General features: G+C 47.4%; 1 protein-coding gene across 1 annotated transcript in view; it reads left to right on the plus strand.

Moving 5' to 3' along the window:
• Positions 1-306: 306 nt before the first annotated feature.
• The window catches only part of HABP2 (hyaluronan binding protein 2), a 36421-nt gene continuing 19109 nt past the window's right edge, over positions 307-17618 (plus strand). Inside the window, exons 1-2 of the mRNA XM_010365932.2 lie at positions 307-518; positions 15335-15371. Of these exons, the coding sequence (XP_010364234.2) occupies positions 450-518; positions 15335-15371 (106 nt within the window). The 5' untranslated portion in view covers positions 307-449. The remainder of the gene's footprint in view (positions 519-15334; positions 15372-17618) is intronic.

The raw sequence follows: 17618 nt of genomic DNA on the forward strand, positions 1-17618 counted from the left end.
ATTCTGTTTGCGATTTGATGAACCAGAAGTCTATTAACATTCTGTACAAATCGGCACTGGCAGAGGCCTGTGGCACAGGCTTCACCTGATCTTTTATCCTGAGGCTGGGATGCTAGTTACACTGTCAGGCTTTCTGTACGGAACATCCAGCAGCTGCCATGTGCACCGTGGAGCCAGGGGCTCTTTATGTCAGCTACTTTCTTTGGAGAGTGTCTCCCCAGAAGAGAAACCACCTCATGACTCAGCCCAGCCCCAAAGTTGCCATTTGTTTAATCAAGATAGTTGGTTTGCAAAACATTAAACATTAAACAGTATTTGATGCCTAGTTAATAATTTGCATCCTCTTCATTTGTTCCTGAATCCTTGGAGACTGACATTTTCCCCCCTAAAGGCATAGACAACAAAAGAAATTTTATTGAGAGCAAAACACAAGTCCTTAAACTACAAAGATGTTTGCCAGGATGTCTGATCTCCATGTTCTGCTGTTAATGGCTCTGGTGGGAAAGACAGCCTGTGGGGTGAGTGTTCTTTTCTAATAACTGTGGTTGCGAGGCTCTGAAGTTTACTAGGAGGACCAAGCTAGGCTGGGAGTGATGAGAAACTTTAGAGTGAAAGGCTGGAGTTGCCAAGTTGGAGATGTTCTAACTCCAAGAACCAATGCAGGCCTGTGGCTTGGTTTCTTTTGAACAGCCACTCCTATGGGAACATGTGTCTGACTTGAGCCACCTTGGAGTGGAGACTTGATGAATGCATTCCAGCAAAGGAGACTGGGGCAAGAAAATGTGCCCCAGGGCATGTGTTGTAACCTGTCGTGGATCTCATAGACCCCTTTGAGAAGCCATGGAAAGCTATAAACTATCTCCCCAGGAAAATATACCTATCTATTGGTGTTAACACACACAGCTTTCCAGCGATTTGGGGCTGACACTAGGGTAAGAACCAATGCACTGTGGCCTTAGAGGGGAAGCCTGCTGACTGCAAACGATCCTGGAAATGGGTCCGCATAAATCGTTTGGATTTGAGGAGAAGCTTTGTGTTTAGTACTTTGTCTCCTTTTTCCCATGACAGCAGCGGATGAGGCAGAGAAGGTGAGCAGGGGCCCAAGGGAGGTTGCAGTGAGCAGGGAAGGGAAGTCCCGTCAGAGAGTATTGAATGGAGGACTCAGGACCTTATGGAGCAGATGACTTGTCAAGACGTTAGTTCCTTCTGCATGCCGTGGTCCAAGAGTGTCAGATGGATCTCTGTGGGCATGTGAAACAGGGCCTTGCACAGAAATAGAGTCTCCTGGGAGTTCTGTGCTGATTGTAGTCTGAGGCATGAATGTGGGCTTTGGAGCCAGGGTTTGAATCTCAGCTTTGCCACATTCTAGCTGTGGAATGTTGGGCAAGGAACATAATCTGTCTGAGCCTCAGTGTTGTCCTCTGCAGATCAAGTGCTAACCTCTCATAAATTTGGGGAGGGCTGCAATTAAACGAGGTCATGTATGTGGCTTGCAAATAAATGTGAGCTCTACTTCCTTAAAATGTCAAGAATGAACACAACTTCTCTATAAAAATCAGGGAGTGCTCCGCCTTGTTGGGGAGGGGTGCTAGAAAGTGGGCAGAGGGGCCGGGCGCGGTGGCTCAAGCCTGTAATCCCAGCACTTTGGGAGGCCGAGACGGGCGGATCACGAGGTCAGGAGATCGAGACCATCCTGGCTAACACGGTGAAACCCCGTCTCTACTAAAAATACAAAAAAAAAACTAGCCGGGCGAGGTGGCGGGCGCCTGTAGTCCCAGCTACTCGGGAGGCTGAGGCAGGAGAATGGCGTAAACCTGGGAGGCGGAGCTTGCAGTGAGCTGAGATCCGGCCACTGCACTCCAGCCTGGGCGACAGAGCGAGACTCCGTCTCAACTAAAAAAAAAAAAAAAAAAAAAAAAAGAAAGTGGGCAGAGGATGAGAACTGAAATAACAGTCATAACCTCTCTATCTTGTTAAGTATCTTTGCATTTTGTTCCCCATTTCACTCCATAGAGCATTTCCTGAAAGAAGCAGATTAAGTTACAGGTTTTCTGATTAGCATGTTTTTAAAACAATAGCTTCTCCTTTCTTTTCTGACAACTGTGCTCAGACACCTACCTTAGCTCTGTATTAAGTTGCCAAGTGACTCACTTCTGAAAGGGTTTTCTTTTCAATTCATGACTTGTGTGTGTGTGGTGGCTGCAATTACAAATTGTTGTCAAGCCCGTACATCATTTGATGGCTTGTTGGGTGTCTGAGGCCGAGACACAGCAGAAATACCACAGGTCTAGAGAAAGGCAGGAGAAATCATCAGAGGCCCACACGGGACCCAGAAAACATACCAGTCGGAAAGAGTTAGATCCTAAACTTTGCAGGCAAGGAGAAATGTTGACACAGTCTGTTTGAAGTTCACACAAGGATAATGGTCCCGAAAAATCCCTTTTTTGCAAACCCTAGTGAATTTTTAGGGTTAGCGATGAAATTATAAGTCAATAATGGATAAAAGAGAAAATATGAGAGTTAGCCTTCAGGCAATGAGCTTAGTCAATTCCAAAGAGAGGATTCGGGGCTTTGGAATGCTTTCTTACCCCAGATGTGTGCCAGACAGGTGGTCGGGAAGGAGGCTTGTGTTCCACAGGCCGGCACACAGACATCAGGGGAAAGTGGCCAAGTCGTTCAGATGCTTTGGAGAGTTTGGGGCATCATGGGGGGTAAAGAAGCCACATAGCCAGCTGGGCTGGGTGGCCTCTCCAGCCCCACACAGCTGAAAGTCATAACTAACTGCTACCATTTAATGAGGAGTCCTGAGTGCTAGCCCCTGAACTTTCTATGAATTAGTTCATCTCTGGAAGGACCCCAAGAAGAATTCCTACTATGCTCCCATTTTACAGAAACAAAGCTGGAAAACTGGGCCAGTCCCAAGTCATATAGCTGATGAGTGGCAGAGCTGAGCTCTAGATTACAGACTGGTTTCCGTGTAGCCAGTCTCCTGTCTGGGGCCCTGGGTGAGGATGAGACTTCTTTGGCTCGTACAGCTTCAGGGGCATGGCTTTTCCTGTAGGGAAAGGAGGCTCTTAGACCAGCCACATGTTTGCTGGGTGAAGCGTAATGCACTCCACGTGTCTCTGAAACTCCAAAGAAAGGCAGCTGCAAGATCTGTGGTCACTATTCATTGGAAAGATGCCCAGGTACTCTCCCGTGAATTCAGATCGTATAGCAAATGAGGACTGTTCTTTGGAATCATCTGTCATGGAGATTTTTATTCTGATATCCACTAGCCCAAGAGATATGGGTCAAAAATCATTGCTGTGAACTCCAAGGCGTCATTCATTGTGCCTTCCTGTTTTAGTCGAGATTTGGTTTTTCTAACCTATCATTTTTGAGCACCTGTCCAGCACAGCCTCTTATCATTATCCCTGTTTTATGGATAAGATACAAACCCAGAGATGTTAAACTAATTTTCCGGCCAGGATTGGGGCCAGAACTGTCTGACTCCACGTTCATCACAGGAGGCCTGCTAAACTGTAAATAAGGCATGGACTGTCTTAGAAATCTCTTCTTGCTAGGATTCTTAGAGTGATTTGGGGCCCAGCTGGGCTCAGCCATAATGGAATTTGACCTCTCCAAGCCCAGAAACCAGAGGACAATGCTTGTCAAGCTTGCCTGCTTACTCAGCCCATCCCTAGAAAGGAGGAAAGACAAAGCCTTCTCTCCCCTGCAAAGGAGGTGCTTTCAATTAAAACAATGCTTACATTTCTGGGCTTTTGAAACCCTAGAACTCTAGAATCTTCCCAGGTATAGAGCCACAGAAAAGTTTGCCTAGGTCAGAAGTTGCAAATTGGCAGCTTGAAATACACTTTGCTCGCAGTTCAAGTTTAATTTGGTGGGTAGAAGATTGGCTCGAAGAGTATTTTAGTTTTATTTTAATTGCTTGGCCACATTTGAAAATCGGAACACAGAACATTTCCCATAAAGTTACAGATTCCCAGCTTTTCTTGAAAATCAGACATCTGAGTAGCACTGGGTTCACATTCTTGGCTGGCACCATGGAGCGGGCTAGCCACTGCTGCTGTTATTAGAAGTTTGAGGCCAGGTGTGCTAGTTCATGCCTGAATCCCAGCACTTTGGGAGGCCAAGGTGGGAGGATTGCTTGAGGCCAGGAGTTTGAGACTAGCAACATGGCAAGACCCTGTCTCTACCAAAAAAAATTTTTTTTAATTAAGCAGGTGTGGTGGTACATGTCTGTAGTCTCAGCTACTTGGGAGGCTGAGGCAGAAGCATCACTTGCGCCCAGGATGTGGAGACTACAATGAGGAGAGAAGGTGCCATTGCATTCTCTCTCAGAAAGAGAAAGAAAGAAAGAAAGAAAGAAAGAAAGAAAGAAAGAAAGAAGAAAGAGAAAGAAAGAAAGCTGAGTTTCCCAGATCCTGCTAGTCCTCTCTCTCTCTCTTTCACTGTTTTTTTTTTTTTTTTTTTTTTTTTTTTTTTTTTTTTTTTTTTGTAGAGACAGGTTTTTGCTGTGTTCCACAGGCTGGTATCGAACTCCTGACCTTAAATGATCCTCTTGCCTTGGCCTCTCAAAGTGCTGAGATGACAGATGTGAGACATCATGCCTGGCCCCTATACTATCTAGAAGCCTTCCTCTTGACCAGTGTGCATTGTCTGCCTGGTTCTGCCTTAGTGCACTTCTCTGGCTATTGCTCAGAAACGCTGTGGATATTGACTTATCGGACCCAGTGTGAGATGGGCAAGTGACCAGGCTCAGCATCCGATTAATTCAAGCATCCACACCTGCATGGGCTCCAGGACCAAACAAGGCCTTGGACAGGAAGATGGGAGCCACTCTTTTCAAAGCCTCCAGAATGCCGGTCTCTTTTGGGCCTAGGAGAGACTGAAGAGGCATTCCTCCCTCTTACTGCCATCTACACAGTCTTAGAGAAAGGGGAGGGACTGAATTTCACTGCAAATTCTCATAGATTTTTTTTTTAACTGATCCGAAGCACAAGTCCAACTCATTACCTTTAGCGGTGTACACTAGTATTTAGGGAAATCGGGTCGCGGGAAATCACACACGTATATAGGCACAGGTATATTTATATTTTAAATTCATTAGAGTTTCCTAAATGCAAGAGCAATTCTGCTGTCACAGAGAAACAGCATGGCAGAATATTCGGCAGCCAGGATTTTAAATAAAACATGCTTTTTCTTCATAATTAATATAACAAGCTTTCCTGGCTTAAGACTTGGCAATGATCCCAGGAAAATGGTGGGGGGAGGGGGTTGGTGCGCCATGCCTGTGACCCGCAAACAAGTTCCAGGAAAAGTTGACGCTGAGTAAGTTCTCCTTAGTCGGCCCTTCCGGCAGGGGTGCACCCTGAGGAAACAAAACGAACTCACTGACAACAGTGGCTAATAATAATCGCAGTAAGAGTAATCATAATAATTAATAGTAGCAGCAACCATTTATAAAGTCTTTACCTATACCAGATGAGGCATGCTTTATGTTTATTATCTCATTTAAGCTTCCCCCAAACCCTATGAGGCAGGGACCAATGTCATTCTCATTTCATAGACAAGAAACGAAGCATAGAGCAGTTAAATCGTCTACCCAAGATGGCACCTCTGGGAGGTTACAGTTCTGGGATTCAAGGTCTGTCCAACGCCAAGTTCTTTGCTCATAAGCACTGTGGTTGAGATCATCATGCCTGGCACCGCCCAAAGACAAACAAGACCGTTCCGTGTGGTGTCAAAGGTGTCAAAATGGGCAGCAGCCTGAGACTCCAGCTTCCAGCAGGAGACAAAGTCACTCCCACCTGGACGCTCCCTCAGTAGCCCCGAAGCTTTGCTTTCCAACATCACAAGGATCGAGTCTTGCCAGCTAGCAAACCAGTTCATTCAGTGTTTTCAAAGCTTCAGTCATGAATGAAGCCATCTTCAGAAATTCTGCCAACGCCCAAATTAGTTTCTTAATACTTTTGTTAAAGACTCACCGTTTCTCTAAATTGATTTAGTTCTAAAGGAAATTGTCATTACTACAAAGAAAGCGAAGTGATGTCATTGAATTCTAGCTGGCTGCTGGTGACATGCTAAAGCTCTGAGCCTGAAGCAGCTTTCTCCTCCTTAGAGGAAAGATCAGCAGGAGGCAGAGGATAGAGACACCAGCACCCCCCAGTCCTTCCCCCTGGTGGGATTGGAAGGACAGTCAACCTGAGAAAAGAAAGACTTTCTCACGCTGTTTCTGTTTTATTCTAATGCTGTTATTTCACGTCCTGGCTAGGCACCACCTCAATCAACTCAGGTACCCCCATGGCTCACATCTGCTGCCTTGGAAAGCGCAGGAGTGAGCACAGCTTCAGCAGAGGTGGTGCTGATGCCCAGCGGGGGAGTTACCTTCCTGAAGCCCTGGGCTATTTGCTGGGGCTGATTGACCAAAAAGGGCAAAGGGGGGGCTTGTGCTTATAAGGCAGGCCCCACTCTCAGCTGCGCTTTGGTTTTGTCCACTTGCTTGTCTTAAATTTTTTTTTTTTTTTTTTTTTTAAGATAAAATCTCACTCTGTTGCTCAGGCTGGAGTGCAATGGTGTGATGTTGGCTCAATGCAACCTCTGCCTCCCAGGTTAAAGCGATTCTCCTGACTCAGCCTCCCAAGTAGCTGGGATTACAGGCACCCTCCACTACGCCCAGCTAATTTTTGTATTCTTGGTAGACACAGGGTTTCACCATCCTGGCCAGGCTGGTTTCAAACTCCTGACCTCAAGTGATCCACCTGCCCTGGCCTCCCAAAGTGTTGCGATTACAGGCGTGAGCCACCGCACCTGGCCTTTGCTTGCCTTTTAAAAAGTCCTCCAAGAGCATTATCAGATGCAGAATTTTTACCCAGGCTCCTTGTCTTGGATGGCCTCACTCCCTAACCTTCAAAGCTCCCCTCCACCACCATCTGTTTGCCCCAAGTCCCTGGGATGAGCCATTTGTACAGGTGTTTCTCACCAAGTCTCACCTGCAGAGTAATCATTGCAAATGCCGTTCTCCTCCTGAGCAGCCAAAGCTCCTTGAATAAAACACTGGAATTGGGAGAGGGAAGTCTTACTTTTATAACTGGGGAAACTGAGGCACAGAGAAACTCAACAACTTGCACAGGAGCAAAAATAGGCCCTGAGTCCCCTCAGCCAGAAGCTTCCCATCCAAGAGAGCTTGGTATAACCAAAGTGTGGCCAAGGGCAGAGTCGCCTGGGCACTGGTGGAACATGGGTGTTGTGTTCCCGGCCCACCTCAGACCCATGGACACACAACCTCTGCAGGTGGGCCCCAGGGATCTGTATTTTTATCAAGCTGCCCAGACAATTCTTATGCACATTGAGGTTTAAGAACCAATGTCTTTAAAATGGAAATTCCCCGGATGTACAAATGGGACTCTTCTCTTTCTGCCTCTTACCCCATCCCATCTCTGCCTGCCACTGTCACAGGAAGCTGCAGCTCAGCCCTTAGCTGGGCATGGTCAGAGTGGCCAGCCCTGGGCTTTAGAGCAGGGAAGCTGCACAGAGTCCCTCTGAGCCAAGCACAGGTGACCAGTGTCAGAGCCAAGAGACCCGAGCTTGAGTCCCTCCCCTGCCCCAATGCATCCTTGACCTTGTCCATGGTGAAGCCACTTCACCATGCTGGGCCTCAGCTTCCTCCTCTGCAGATGAAGGGTCTAAGCCAGTTCCTCTCTACAGTGGCTCCTGGCTCATCACTGTGGTCTGGTGAACAGCTTCACCCAGGTATCCAGGAAGGAAACCATCCACAGGCACTGCTGGCCAGCGCCTTCTCCTTTGGCTTCCACATTTCCCCATGAGAGTCTTTGCCCCCTTGCCCTAAGCTTCAGGTGAAAGCAAAGCTGCCGTGAACCTGCCAGTCTTGAGACGGCATTGAGCAACGTGTGCAAAAGCAAGAAGGGCAAGATTCCTGTGCCTACGAAGGGACGGAGTGGCACCACTTCACACCTATTAGGATGGCTCACTTCATACCTGTTAGGATGGCTATCATTTTCAAGAATGGGGAATAACAAGTGTGAGTGAGAATGTGGAGAAATTGGAACTCTCACTGGTAGGTATGTAAAATGGTGCAGCCACTGTGGAAAACAGTATGGCGGTCCCTGACAAAGTTAAACGTAGAACTACCCTAGGACCCAGCAATTCTACATCTAAGCACATATCTAAAAGAACTGAAAGCAGAGACGAACAGAAAGCTGTACACCAATGTTCATAGCAGCATTATTCACAATAGCCAAAAGGTGTAAATGACCCATGTCCATCAAGATACGAACGCATAAACAACATGTGTTTAGATAGACGGTGACAATGGAATACTGCTTAGCTGTAAAAAGGAGGGAAAGTTTGATACATGCTACCTAGAAGACCTTGGAAACATGACGCACAGTGAAATAAAGGCAGTCCCAGAAGGACAAATATTGTAGGATCCCGCTTCCATGAGATACTTAGAATTGCCAAATACACAGAGACAGAAAATAGGCTAGAGATTAGCAGGGCTGAGGGAGAAGAAGGAGGCATTTCTGTTCAACGAGTACAGTCTATGTTGGGGATGATGAAAAAGTTTGGGGATTAGAGCGTGGTGATGGGTACACAGCATTGTGAATGTAATTAGTATCACTGAATGGTACACTTACAAATGGTCAAAACGATAAATGTGATGTTCTGTGTAAGTTACCGCAATTTTCAAATAAAAGGACTGAGTGGCTTGGCACAACTGCTCATCTTGGTGTCTTCTAGGATAAAGTTGGTTAGACAGAAAGTCAGGGAGGGGCAGAGAGAGAAGGAGCCCGTGTCTCTGAATCCTACTGATTTATAGTGTAATCTTCTTGGAGGTGGGGAGTGTATACATCTAGTCTATTTTGTCCTATCTTTAATCCAGCGATGATTTCAACTCAGGCTGAAATGACGTCGCTTATCTTTGTAGCAGGAGCCAGAGAAGAACAACATGAGGCAGGACTTGGCCTGGACACCGGCAGCCTCTGCCCTCTGCCACCTCCACTACTCGCTCTGGCCTTGAGCTCTTTGCCCAGCAGGGGGACTGGCCCTGCTGAACTGTGCACACTTGTCCCTGTCCACCTTCCAGTCCAGCGGTTGCAAGCCTTAACCATAGCCATAGTGTAGAGGTCTCTCCTCCCCAGCTGCCCTTGGGAGTAATGCAGTCCCTCCCTGGTGGTTGGCAACATGTGGACTACCACCAGGCATAGGGTAGAACATGCAAGGAGGAAGGGATGGTGTGATTAGAGTCCCAGCCTTTTACCCAGCAAGCAGAAGATTTCTCTGCTCTTAGTTCATTCTGAGCTGAGCCTCTTTCCCCAAAAGACAAATCTGGCCCCATCTCCCCCGTCACTGCCTCCTAATCCCTCTGAGAACATTTTCTACCAGTGAATTCCTGGAACACATCAACTTAGACTTTTAGACTTTCTGTTTTGTCTTCCAGAAGTTTTGGAATTCTGGAAGGCAGAGGAAGAATCTTAGTTGAAATAATCACTGGATTAAAGATAGGACAAAATAGATTATATGTATGTGCACCCCACAACCAAGGAGATTACACTGTAAATCAGTAAGACTCAGCGACACGGGATCCTTCTCTCTCTGCCTTCCTCACTAACCAGCCTTAACCTGGGAGGACACCAGACTTTGAGACTCTGGTGGTTTAGGCAGTTTAACATTGCTAAGGGCCTGCTCTTAACTTTGAGGTCAGTGTCCTAAGCCAGGGATCCATTGAGAAATCCCAAGTGTGGAGTAGAAGAAACGGTAGTTGGATCTAGAATGGTCTTTCTAAATATACTACAAAGCAGCTACTTTACCATGTGCAGAAGCAGCAGCGTCCACCCTCTAATAGAAGATGGCTCAGCTGGGACCACGTGCTATTTTAGCCCTGTTGAAACTAGGAATGGATGTGGTGGGAGAAGTGAGCAGTGGCTTACATGCCTTTTGATGTGGGTGGAGATGTTTGTTAAGATGTATTTACCGCAATAGGAGGCTGGTTGAGGCTCAATCTGACTTTTGTACTTTCTCCAGCTGTCACTGGGGCTAAGTAGGCCCTCTCTGTGGCCTGCCAGGCCTAGCCAGGCCTAGGCCAGATTAGACAAGCTTTTTTTTTTTTTTTTTAAGACACTCTCACTCTGTCACCCAGGCTGAAGTGCAGTGACACGATCTCAGCTCACTGCAGCCTCCACCTCCCGGGTTCAAGCAATTCTTGTGCCTCAGCCACACGAGTAACTGGGATTACAGGCGCCTGCCACCATGCCTGGCTAATTTTTGTATTTTTAGTAGAGATGGGGTTTTGCCATGTTGGCCAAGCTGGTCTCCAACTCCTGGCCTCAAGTGATCTGCCCACCTGGGCCTCCTAAAATGTTGGGATTACAGGCGTGAGCCACCGCACCCGGCCTACAGATAGGCCTTTTTATAAAGTGTTCCAAGAACAGTGCCCCTGATTTTGAACCTAGCTCAACACCTGCTTCTCTTAAGGTTAAGGAGCTTTTCTGTTTCTTTCTCCTCCATCCTCGCTTTATTACTGTGTACACGTGGCAGCTTCCTGGTCCCTCACGGCAATGGTGACTAAGAGCAAGGACTCTGATGTGAGACCGACGCTCTCCTGTCCTGGCTCCAGCATTTTCTAGTTAAGTTATTTTAGACAACTTAATATCTGAAAACATCAGTTTTCTCACCTCTAAAATGGACCTAATCATAATACCTAAATTGTGAAGTATTGTGTGCAACAAACAAGACAAAATGCAAGCAAAATATTTAGCACAGCTGATGGCACATTGTCAGCTCTAAAGGAATGTGAACTGACATCAGTTTTCTGCTTCTTAGTTATCTCTTGCCCCTACTCTTGCATTGATCTTTCTCTTTGGATGTGCAAGTCGCAGGAGTAAGCGTTCTTCTTTCCTTGTCTCTGGGGTAAGAGTTAATGGAATGATGGAATGAAAGGAGGCAAATACTGTGTCCACCCTTCCCACCTGCCATCATCCAGGTTAGTTTCAGGGATCCGGATACAGGCATAAGTAATCCATTCTCAGCCGGGACTTTCCCATATGGTCCCCAAATATCCAGCCCGGTGCTGGGCTACCAGTTTCCACATTGCACCACGGCCGCTCTCTGTGGGTGGACACTGTGGGTCACAAAATGAGTGACTTGCTTCAGATTCCGGCGACCGCCTGACAGGCAGCCCAAGCCGCACATCAGCTTCAGGCTCCCTGAGAGCCCAGCCCAGGAAGTCTCAGCTTTCTTTTTGTTTGGTTTCCCTCCGAGCGCCAGCTCCTAGGAAGGACACGTCTGCCACCTGCTGGCTGTAGGCAGCATGGCACCCGGCTGTCCCTCAGGCTCCAGCTAGAGCCAGGATGTGCAACGCTGGCCCAGGTGCAGGTCCTGGAGGGCCCTTCCGTGCTGGATCCTGAGGAAGGATGTCCCTCAAAGTCTTCTGCCCACTTCTTAGGGCATGGCCCATCCTATGCAGTTCAAAGAGAAGAATTTGTAGGGAATCTCCTCAGGACTGGGTGGAGACAGGTCTAGACAGACGGGCCCTGCCCTGAGAAAGGCACGGCAGGGAGAAAGGACCAGTACTAAGGCCCAGATGACTGGAGGTGATGAGGGTGAGATTGAAGGTGGGGTAACCTTTGTCCTTGAGGTCTTAATGTATTAGTCCATTCTCATGCTGCTAATAAAGACATACCCGAGACTGCGTAATTTATAAAGAAAAAGAGGTTTAATAGACTCACAGTTCCACATGGCTGGGGAGGCCTCACAATCATGGCAGAAGGCAAAAGACACGTCTTACGTGGTGGCAGGCAAGATAGTGTGTACAGGGGAGCTGCCCTGTATAAAACCATCAGATCTCATAAGACTTAATTACTATCATGAGAACAGCACAGGAAAAACATGCCCCCATGATTCAATTACCTCCCACATGGTCCCTCCCATGACACATGGGGATTATGGGAGCTACAGTTCAAGATAAGATTTGGGTGGAGACACAGCCAAACCATATTAGGGTCCCCTCATGGCACCTCTCTAGCACTCACCCCCCAGAGGTACCCATTTCTGCCAATCCTTGTTCAAGCACCCTAGGCCCAGGAGCACCCCTAAGGCCTGAGCTGCCCTTCATCTGCCAGGCGTCCCCAATACCAACCCCCACCCTCAGCCCCCAAACAGAACACCTGTCCCATCTCACTGCCTGCAGAAACAGGGTGTGCGGGAGGTGGTTAGCCAGGAAGTCATTAGACAGAGGCACAGTCCCAGATAACAAATGGCCTCTCTTTCTTTTTTTGCATTCCTTTCCCCCAGCTAACATGTTATTTTGTAATTTTTCAAACGTACAGAAAAGTGGAAAGAATAATGCAATGAATATTCTTCATCAGATAGATGCCACAATTGTTAAAATGTCATTATAGTTGCTGTGTCTCTCATTCTCCTGTGTGTGTGTATAGTTGTTTTCTTTGTCTGTTTGTTTGCTGAATCATTTGCAAGTAAATTGCAGACATCACTCTAAATACTTCACCAAGCGTCTCTCTTTTTTTTTTTTTTTTTTCAGACAGAGTCTTTCTCTGTCACCCAGGCTAGAGTGCAGTGGTGCAATCTCAGCTCACTGCAAGCTCCGCCTCTCAGGTTCACGCCATTCTCCTGCCTCAGCCTCCCGTGTAGCTGGGACTACAGGCACCTACCACCACGCCCGGCTAATTTTTTGTATTTTTAGTGGAGACGGGGTTTCACTGTTAGCCAGGATGGTCTTGATCTCCTGACCTCGTGATCTGCCCACCTCAGCCTCCCAATGTGCTGGGATTACAGGCATGAGCCACCACACCTGGCCACCGTCTCTTAAGAATAAGTACATTTTCCTACAGAACTGCAATGCCATTGTTTACTCTCAAGAAAGTCAACATTGACACAATAATATTGTCTAATATGTCTATATTAAAATTTCCCATTTGTTTCAGTGTCTTAGTCCATTTTGTGTTGCTACGAAGGAATACCTGAGGCTGGGTGATGTATTTTTTTAAAAAAGAGGTTTATTTGACTTGGATTTCTTTTTTTTATTTATTTATTTACTTATTTATTTTTATTATACTTTAAGTTCTAGGGTACATGTGCATAACGTGCAGGTTTGTTACATATGTATACTTATGCCATGTTGGTGTGCTGCACCCATCAACTCGTCAGCACCCATCAATTCAATTTGACTTGGATTTCTGAGGGCTGGAAAGTCCAGGATTGGGCAGCTGCTTTTGGAAAGGGCCTCAAGCTGCCTCCACTCATGGCAGAAGGGAAAGGGAAGCCAGTGTGCAGAGATCACATGGCAAGAGGGGAAGCGAGAGGGAGAGGTGGAGGTGCCAGGCTCTTTTTAACAACCAGCTCGCCTAGGAACTAATAGAGTGAAATCTTGCTTACCCTGAGGGAGAACACTAATCCATTCGTAATGGATCCACCCCTATGACCCAACATTGAGGCCCCACCTCCAACACTGGGGATCAAATTTCAGCATGAGGTTTGGAGAGGACAAATATCCAAGTCAGCACAAACCACAGCACTCAATGTCCTTTATGCCATTGTTTTTAAATCCGGGATCCAACTAAGAGTCACACACTGCATTTCGTTGCCATGTCCTTTACTAAAAATACAGTCTTCCCGTCTTTTTTTGTCTTTTATGGTGTTGACATTTTGCTGGAGGCTAGGCTAGGTGTTTTGTAGAATGTCCTGCAATTTGAACCTCACAATTTGGATCTGTCATGTTCCTCATGAGTAAATTCAGGGTAAGCATTTTTGCCAATACTATCTGTTGATGTTGTACATCCTCAGTACATCGTATTCGGATGCATTCTTCTTTTTATTTTTCTTTCCTAATGTATCATCTACCTACTTCCCAAACTCATGTAACGAAGACTACAGGAAAACAGAAAATTAGAAATTCTGCAGAGGGTAGAAGCAGCGAATATACCAAACTGCCTAGCTTGATGTATCTCATTGATCTCAGCTTTCTGGCAGCCAAGACCCAAAAGGAAAGCTGTCTGGTGGTAGAACTCTTATTTCTTTAAATCAAGGTTCAGCAAACTTTGTTTGTGAAGTGTCAGATAATAAATATTTGGGGTGATACATTCTCTCTACAAAAGCAGCCATAAACAAACAGGCATGGTTGTTTTCCAGTAAAACTTTGTTTACAAAAACACAACTGCTAGACTTGGCCCAAGGGCCCTTATTTGCTGACCCCTGATTAAAGTGGAAGAGCGTACTCCAGGTATTAAATGAGTAAAACTTTCTTTTTTGGGTTGAGTACTGCATATTAAAGGAACTCTTTATATCATTATTTATTTATTCAGCAAATCTTTTTGAGGAATGCCATGTGCCAAGCTCTATGCTAGGTATGGGGCAATACATCAATGACAAAACAGATAAAATCCCTGCCTTTCTGGAGGACAGAGTCTGATGTGAGAGACAGGTGACACGAAAATAAATAAATGTAAAGCTCTGCACTGCAGTAAGGATCATGGAGGGAATAAACAAGTGCAGTGACAAAACAATGGGGACAGGGAAATGTTATATTGATGGGATATCTCAGGGAAGATGACGTTTAAACTGAGGCCTAGCGAAGGTCATGGAGGAGGGCTTCCAGGCAGCAACAATTGCCAAGGCCCTGAGGTGGGAGGAATTTAGCTTGTGCCATTTTGAAGCCAGGTGTGGCTGAAGCTTAGTAAGGGGCAATGGGAGGGAGGGGTATGGGAGGAGCTTTGTAGATCATGGCAGGTGTTTGCATTCTATTCTAAGACCAATGGGAAGCCACTGGGGAGTTTTAAGCGTCTGTTCATCCCCAAATCCCCAGGAACTGTCACCTGAAGAAATCACCTAGATTTCAGCACGAATTCCAAATCCTACCACAGCTACGTGACCTCCGAGTCCAAATTTTCTCATCTATAAACAAGGCTGATGCAAGCCTCTTCATAGGGCTGTTGTAAGGATGAAATGCAGCAATGCGTGATCAGGCAGGGAGTAGATGAAACTCACTGCAACTGACGAGCACACCAGTACCTGGGCAGCCGTGTTCCAAAGCAAGGACAGGGGCAGACAAGCGACACGACCCCCTGCTGTGGAGAAGGACAATGCTTCAGTGCTCAGCGTGCATAGGTGGTGGTGGGGGGATGTGTATCTTCAAACACACCCCATCCCCCTCCCTTCAACCTCCATCCCAGCCACAACCATCAGAAAGCACACAGTGCACCTGCACCCCGTACGGTCTCCCCTGGCTGACACCTGAGGATCGCGCCCGGCCGAGCCCCGTCTCAACACTGATCTGCTATGTTGTTTTGTTTTTCAGTTCTCCCTGATGTCTTTATTGGAAAGCCTGGACCCAGGTGAGTGCGCTGATCTCCTAGGGGCTTCCCACCAATCCCAGGCTGGTTCTGGGCTGGAGAAAAGGAGGCCTAAGTATGGAAGTGTTGGAGGGACCCCAGGGTTCAACTGGCTCCAGGGTGTCACAGGCACCTTTGAGAACTTGCCCTCAAAATGTGTGCACCCATAATGCTTCACGTAATTTTGAGTTTCCTGTGGACACCACTGAGCCCCGGCTCAGGGTCCCAAGGGAAATACTACCTACGTAGTTAAAATCCTTGATTTTATAAAGAAACTGAAGCCCAGAGAGGGGAAGCAACTTACTCCTGGCCACACAGCGAATTGGAGGCTAAAATGAGGTGAAAGACCAAGGCAAAGCAAGGGTGAGATGGGATAACGCCTGGCTCCGGGGAGGCCGGCCCTGTGCCGCACTCATCCGCGCCACCTCTTTCTGTGGAAGGGCGGCCTCCAGGCTGACCTGGCCTGGTGATACCCTCTCACCAGCACCTCTGCCATTGTCCCCTCTGCCCAAATGGTTTGCTTCCTCAGGCTGAGCGCGTCTACCACCCGGTGGGTCCTGTAACTTCACACAGGCTCTCTGTCTCACAGACTCACTCTCCTATCGTCTCCCTTTCTTGTGTCCTCGGCCTTGTGCCCACAGCATGCACAGGCTAGGCAGGGCCACTCCTTCCACATCATCCACTCCTGGTCCTTTGGCTCTGGGTTCGAGTCTCCCTTTGCAGCTCTGAGCCCCGGGTGAGAAAATTCTGCTCACCACTCCATCTGGCCAGAGGCCAACATCCCCACTGGTAGAGATACAGGCTGGTCACCCATGGAGCGCCATAGCCAGGCAGACAACACACAGAGACTGTGGCACTGTGGCCACATCTGAACCTTGAATCAGGGATTTATTTGGCACGAAGATAGCAGTAACTGGGCCAAATTCAGTTTGACAGTCAATATTCTCCAGCAGCAAACCCCTGGATGGGCAGAAAGATAAGGCCAGGTCTTCGTTCTGTCCCAGGTGCTCCATGGATATTTGTGGAGTTGAGGAGAAGTGTATATGGGCATGGTGTGTGGGGTTTTGAGAAAATCTGTGTTTTTCCCCAACACAAAGGCTATTCAATGACACCTAGTTCAGTTCCTCCAAAGGCATGTATTTCAGAGAGTTATCCCCTAGCTGACGGCCACACCACCACCCACACAAGGAGTCCAGGGAGGAGCTGAGACCAAGGGACTGGAAGGGTGGCCTCTTCCCCAGCCTTGAGCACAAACTGCTCAGGCACCACTGAAGGGGATCCTTGGGTCTGATTTTCAGGGATACTGGGCTGTAGAAGCTACGGGGTGACACAGTGGAAGAAAAAGAAGTGCAGAAGACTCAAAGGCCCTTGACTTTACTGCCAGCTGCCAGAAAGTTGTAAGAGACATCTTCAGTGAGTTCATGACACCCCAGAATTGTGCAGTGAACAACTCGAACAACTGTAAGCAGTGGCCCTACTGAACAGAGATCATGGAAAGGGAGTGGAGTTAGCCTATGTGCCCATAGATTTATAGCTTTAATCAAACAGACTGGGAGCTACAGGGTCAGATTTGATCTGCCGACAGGAAGAACTTTCTCACCATCAGAGTTGTCCAGAAATCTGAATGGGCCATTGGTTTCTCAGGAGGTAATGAGTTTCCCATCACTGGAGGCTTTTTAAGCACAGGCTGAAAAACCACTTATAGGGAGTGAAGAGTATTGAATTTAACTCTCAAGAAACTGGGCCCTACAAGAACTCTGCCAACAGCTTCAGACAGTTTGGTGTGTGCATGAACGGACGCCAAAGCAGACTGCTCCTGGGATCCAGAGTCCATCTTGAGATGTCATAGCCTCTGGGGAATGGGCTGAGATGTCGAGGTTGGGCATTTTTGCAAAGAGTAGATTCAGTTTAAAAACATCCCTGTTCAGTATCTGACTTAACCTTTCAAAGGACTTGTGCTTTGATGGTATTTGTCAGCTCCCTGCTGGCTCTAGACAACCGTGTGGCGAAGGAGACCCCATGCTCGTGCCCATGAGCAAGCTGCTTCTTTGGTTGGTCTTGCTGGAGACAGCGCATGGTGAGGGCCTTGCTGGAGCAGAAGGTGTCCAGTCCACAGTCCCCAATGGGTGGTGGAGGAGGTAGCCAGCAAACAGCACAGACTCTGCCCATCTCCCCAAAGCAGGTGCCACGACAGCCAGCAGGCCTGTGGAAATGCCTCTTCAAAGCTGGCTTGGCTCTGCCCAGCAATGC

This window comes from Rhinopithecus roxellana, chromosome 11, assembly GCF_007565055.1.
Source record: "Rhinopithecus roxellana isolate Shanxi Qingling chromosome 11, ASM756505v1, whole genome shotgun sequence".
In the NCBI taxonomy this organism is placed as follows: domain Eukaryota; kingdom Metazoa; phylum Chordata; class Mammalia; order Primates; family Cercopithecidae; genus Rhinopithecus; species Rhinopithecus roxellana.